This window comes from Miscanthus floridulus, chromosome 1 (assembly GCF_019320115.1).
Source record: "Miscanthus floridulus cultivar M001 chromosome 1, ASM1932011v1, whole genome shotgun sequence".
Taxonomy (NCBI): Eukaryota; Viridiplantae; Streptophyta; class Magnoliopsida; order Poales; family Poaceae; genus Miscanthus; species Miscanthus floridulus.
The window spans coordinates 2,381,253-2,386,810 of NC_089580.1; the positions used below are offsets into that span (position 1 = coordinate 2,381,253).

Here is a 5,558-nt window from a genome sequence, read left to right on the forward strand (position 1 = left end):
AAAAGAAAGCACGAACCTAGGCGACTCTGGGCAAATCGTCGGCCACCACGGACAGTGCCGTCCGTAGAGATTGCTCTGCCAGCTGGCGGTACTGCTCGAACATGTCCTAGTAACCGCCCTCGGCCGTGTCCTCTAGGGCAAACAGAGGCTTCGCCTCGGGATCATCCCAGCTTTGCCATAGGACACGTGGGTGGTTCCACCCACGGGGCTCGGGTTGTACCCGCGCAAGGGCCGAGCTTCCCTCGCCCGGGGTTGGAACCAGCTGTTCCCTGCGCGAGGGCCAAGCTTCCCTCGCCTGGGGTTGGAACTAGCTATTCCACGACACCGGCCACCTCGGCGCCGGCCGTCTCCTGCGCCCGGGAAGTATCGTCAGAGGAGATCAGAAGAATCTCCACCTCTTGGGCACTCTCCCGCAATAGCGGCAGGCCTTGAACCAAGGGTGCCGCCAAGGCCTCCACCACCTTCATCTCCACTTCCTAGGCCGACAGCCCCGACATGATCACGTCAGTGTCGGTGGTCTCAAGGGCTCTGGCCTCTGCCATCGTGGCCTCGGTGGTCCTGGGGGCTCCGGCCTCCGCCATCGTGGCCCCGGTGGTCTCGGGGGCTTTAGCCTCCGCCATCATGGCCTCGGCGGTCACAAGGGCTCCGGTGCTCGCCGTAGCGGCCTCGATGGTCCTGGGCGCCACAGCCTCTATCACCCCGGCTGGTGAAACCCCGGGGATGTCGGTCCCGGTGGTCTCGGCGGCCAAGGGAGCCTCGGCCGCATCCGACCCACGGGCCTTGCCATCGCGGGGTGGAGGCACTGCCTCCCCCTCCTGTGTTAGGGCCGCCTCGGTAGCCCCTTCTTGAGTGGCCGGCTCCTTCAGGTCAGCCCTCGCCGATGCCACGCCATGATGCAAGGTGGCTTGTGCCTCCACCACCCAGTGGGCGGTGGAGCCGGGGTTAACCTTGAGCGCTTTAAGGGGCGCCAAGGTAGGCACCTCTATAGGCTGCTTCCGGCTAAGGACAAGATGATCACAGCGTCAGCACAAGACAAAAGAATGAACAAAAGGCACTGCGACCCCACCAAAAATACACCTACCTCGAGTGGGGTAGCAACCGCTTTGCCACGGCAACCCTTGTCTGCAAAGGCGGTGGCGGCGGCAGAGGCATGGCCTCCATGTCCATCGGCACCAGTTGGTCCTCAACGGACCCTGACGCCCCCTCGGTCCTCTGCGGGGGTAGTTGCGTCGCCTTCGCCACCACTTGCTCCACCATCGCCGTCGAGCCCACCGGGCTGATGGCGCGTTTGCCCAACGCCCACACCTCGGGCGTGTCAGCCTCGGCCCCAGAGTGGGTAATTGCCGACCCCAGGTCTGCTCCTCCTCCTCCTCCTGGGAGCGCCGGGCTGCTGGCCGATGCCCCGGGCACCATCTCCCCTACGTCAACGAGATGGTCCAGGGGACCCCGCCCCATCTCACCCTCGTCGTCCCCATCCGAGGCCTCCATCGACAGCGACGACGACGGGGACTCCTCCAATGGGAGGCCATCCTTCCTTTGTTGACGGCGGCGATTGTCCAGTTCCTCGCGCATGAGGATCTTCTTCGTGCGCTTCACCGCCTTGGCATCCTTCCTCTTTTTCTGCGCCTCGGCGTGCGCCTGGTTGATCGCCCGCCGCCTCGCATCCTTAGGAACGGGCGGCGGAGAGACGCGCACGTCCCTCATCCCCTGCAGGAACAACAAACACGCATAAGGGAATGAGAAATAAGGAGAAACGGAGGAGGCTCAGGGGCTACAGTGGCGCACGACTTACTAGCGAGAGGAACCCCCGCGACGGGCGCATCGTGATGGGGGTCAGGTTGTCACCCCTCAGCTTCACCTCCACCGTCTCCCCTACCCGACAAAGGATTTCCTCGTCGGAAAGGGCGGAGGAGGACATCCGGATGCCCTCATTGGGCTCACCCAGCCTCATCTCAAACAGTCGCCGCCGCCGAGCCATCAGCGGTAGCACCCTCCGGTGGTGGAAGGCAGCCACAACCACAGCCACGGTAAGGCCATGACCCTGTAGCCTCTCTAGCCCCTCTAGAAGCGGCTGCAGCTTGGGCTGATCCTCCCTCGGGATGCCGTACTTCCACCTCTCCGGGCAGCTCCCCACAATCCGCCCAGTGTAGGGGGGAAGTCCTCCATCGTCGTTGCGAAGGTAGAACCAGCTCGTGTACCATCGGTGATTGGATGACGCGAGCTGGGCTAGGATGTAGAGGTGCTGGCGGTCCTGGCGCACTTGGAGAGTGCAGCCGCCGGCCCTCGTGCTTTCCTCGTGCCCATTGGCTTAGTGGTATGCCCCGCCCAGAAGAGGTGGAGCCACAACTCCCAATGGGGAGCAATCCCCAAGTACCCCTCGTAGACGGCAATGAAGATGGCTGCCTGTGTGATGGAGTTGGGGTTGAAGTTGTGGAGCTCCACGCCATAGTAGTGCAGGAGCACCCACATGAACCGGTCCGCTGGGACGCTGAGGCCGTGCTCGTGAAAGGAGACGAAGCTCACGATGTAACCGTCACGAGGCCTCAGCTCCGGCTCGCCCGATGGAGCGATCCACTCTAGCCTATTGGGGTCCGTCACCGAACAAAGGAGTCCGCCATCGATGAGCGACTGAAGCGTCTCTTCGGTGATGTCAGATGGATCCCAAGGGTCCACCTCGATGACAATGATGTCTCCGGCCATGGATGCGGTGGAGGGATCAAATGTGGTGGTGAGTTTCTCTCTCTCTTTCTCGCTCTCTCTCCTTCTCGCTCTCTCCCTGGCTCGCCCTTCTCCCTTCTTCTTCCTGGCACCCGCTGCTCTAGCGATGGCTCGATGGGGGCAGAGCTAACGCAGGCAAGGTAAGGTGAGGAGGGGTGAGGCTCTTTGCGTATTTATGTGGGGAGAAGGCGAAACGCGCGGGCGATGAAATCGGGGAAGTTTCCCCTAGATCCGGCGCGGTTAACCCCGATCCGATTTTTCTGCCCACGCACCCACCTTTTTCTCATTAATTGCGGGAACAGTTATGTCCCATCCACCATGTCACGCCCGACTGCTGCGGCAGCAGGCATCATTCCATCTCCCTAGAAAATCGCCTCAAAAGGCGCGCCAACTGTTGTTGAGCCGATGGGGAAGATATTCCCCCCGCCCTATTCCTTTCAGATGAAGGAACCGGGCTCTAAGCCTATTACGGTCTAGGGGTTCGAAGGCTGGGCCCCCAGGGGTTTCGACAGCTGCCCTAGGACAATAGAGTCAGGGACGACCACGGGCGAGCCCACACAGGGCCGAGGCCCAAGCAAGCAAAACGCTTGGGACGTCCTAAGTCGTGTCCGAGACCGGCAGAGAGGTCTCCGAATGGGATCCCACCATAGGGAGGCGCCAAGCCACCGAGGCCTAGCGAACGGCCTTGGCACCCACTAGAGAAACCCTTCGGTACTCTTGGAGTGCGTCTCTAGACCGCTAGCCATCCCCTAGCGAACGGGGCATGAGCCTCCACTCAGACTTACCCGATAATAGCTCACCGGAAGTGTCGACGCTCGTGCCCACCGAGGGCAGCCTGGCACATTCCACCCCTCCTTCCGAGCAAAAAGGAAGCGTGAGGGTCGTACAAAAAGCCAGGGGAACCCCTGACGGACCTCTTGCTCCGTGCAGAGGCTAGGGGGCTCTTCCTACAACTTTGCCGAGACCTCACGACCCCGGCTTGCACTCATGGGGCCTCAGCAAAACAACCCCTCCTTCCGAGCAAAAAGGAAGCGCGAGGGTCATACAAAAAGCCAGGGGAGCTCCCGACGGCCCTCTCGCTCCAGGCAGAGGCTAGGGAGCCCTTCCTGCAACCTTGCCGAGACCCCGTGACCTAGGCTCACGCCCAAAGGGGCCTCGGCAAACAAACCCTCACGCGCGAGGGGCGTACAGAAAGCCAGGGGAACTCCCGACAGCCCTCTCGCTCCGTGCAGAGGCTAGGGAGCTCTTCCTGCAACCTTGCCGAGACCCAGCGGCTCCGGCTCACACCCGAATGGGCTCGGCAAACAACCCCTCCGTCCGAACGAAAAGGATATGTGAGGGTCGAACAAAAAAGCCAGGGGACCCTTGACCGCCCTCTCGCTCTGGGTGGAGGCTCGGGGGCTCCTCTTGCACCCAAGACAAAGACAAGCGACCTAAGCCCGCGCTAGAAGTTTCATTACAAATACGATAAAGGGCACCGAGCCCGTTACGGTCCAGGGGTTCGATGGCTGGGCCCCCCTAAGGTTTCGACAGCCGCCCTAGGGCAACAGAGTCAGGGACGACTATGGGCGAGCCCACGAATGGCCGAGGCCCGAGCAAACAAATTGCTCGGGGCATCCTAAGTCATGTCCGAGACCGGCAGGGAAGTCTCCAAATGGGATCCCACCATAGGGAGGCATCGAGCCACCGGGGCCCAGCGAACGGCCTCAGCACCCACTAGAGAAACCCTCCGGTACCCTTGGGGTGCGGGCCTCCACTCGGACTTACCCAATAACAGCTCACCGAAAGTGCCACCGCTCGTACCCACCGAGGGTAGCCTGGCACATTCCACCCCTCCTTCTGAGCGAAAAGGAAGCGTGAGGGCCGCACAAAAAATCAGGGGAACCCCTGACCGCCCTCTTGCTTCGAGCAGAGGCTCGGGGGCTCTCCCTATGACCTTGCCGAAACCCCATGACCCGAACTCGCACTTATGGGCTCGGCAAATACGATAAAAACTCCTCACTCAAAACACGAAAAAAGCCCCTGGAGGAGTGACTCCACTCCTCCATGGCCTCGGGGGCTACACCCGGCGGGTGCGCTCACGCGCACCCACCGAAACCTCAAGAAGCAAAAACACAATCCCTACAGGAGCCGCCGCAAGATAGATCTCGACAAACCCGTAGGGAGAGTGCACGCACTCTCCCTAAAGTTCGGGGGCTACTGTCGGGTACTATAAAACGGGGTACCCCAAGCGTACACCAAAAGGGTCACTTAAATCCCATCAACAACAGAGCTAGAGGGTAAGCCATGGGCTCATTACCAGCCCCGCCCGAGCCCACCAGGCTCTCTGCCTTGCCTCAGGCCTCGCACGGGAGGTCTCAGCGCCCTGACGCAATCTCCGCCTCGCGCGAGGCTTCTCACGGGAGGCCTCGGCAAGGAGCCCAATCTCCGTCCTGCCCGAGGCCCCGTGCGTACAGCCTCGGATAAGACTGCTATCCTCCGTATCGCTCGAGGCTGGCTCGACAACAACCCATCGCTCCCGCCTCGACCGGTCTTCTCGATAGCATGTCGCGTCCCATTAATGCGTCAACCACTCCCGCAATCTCAGCCGGGCGATGGCTCGACACCGCGGAGAGGCCGACGGGACAAGAAGTCGCATCAGCGCCATACCGGGTGAGACAGGGCATGGCGGGGATTACCGGCCACTGTATTCTAACGCTGTACCCACAATCAGCGCCCACACTACACTGTGCCCCGTAACTCCCGCCCCGAAGACAACGCAGCATGGGGAATCTGGCCCGGGTCATCATCGCCCCCGAACCAACGTACTAGATCGACCGCCCCCTCCGGGCCTCGGCACT

General features: G+C 61.8%; 1 protein-coding gene across 1 annotated transcript; it reads right to left on the bottom strand.

The window, feature by feature from the left end:
• Positions 1–476: 476 nt before the first annotated feature.
• On the bottom strand, positions 477–1,978 carry LOC136538024 (uncharacterized). The gene is made up of 4 exons (XM_066530305.1): positions 1,793–1,978; positions 1,696–1,707; positions 1,082–1,638; positions 477–999 (listed from the first exon to the last, which is right to left on the bottom strand). Exons 1-4 carry the CDS (start codon positions 1,976–1,978, stop codon positions 477–479), a joined length of 1,278 nt encoding a protein of 425 aa, XP_066386402.1.
• Between the last annotated feature and the right edge of the window lie 3,580 nt (positions 1,979–5,558).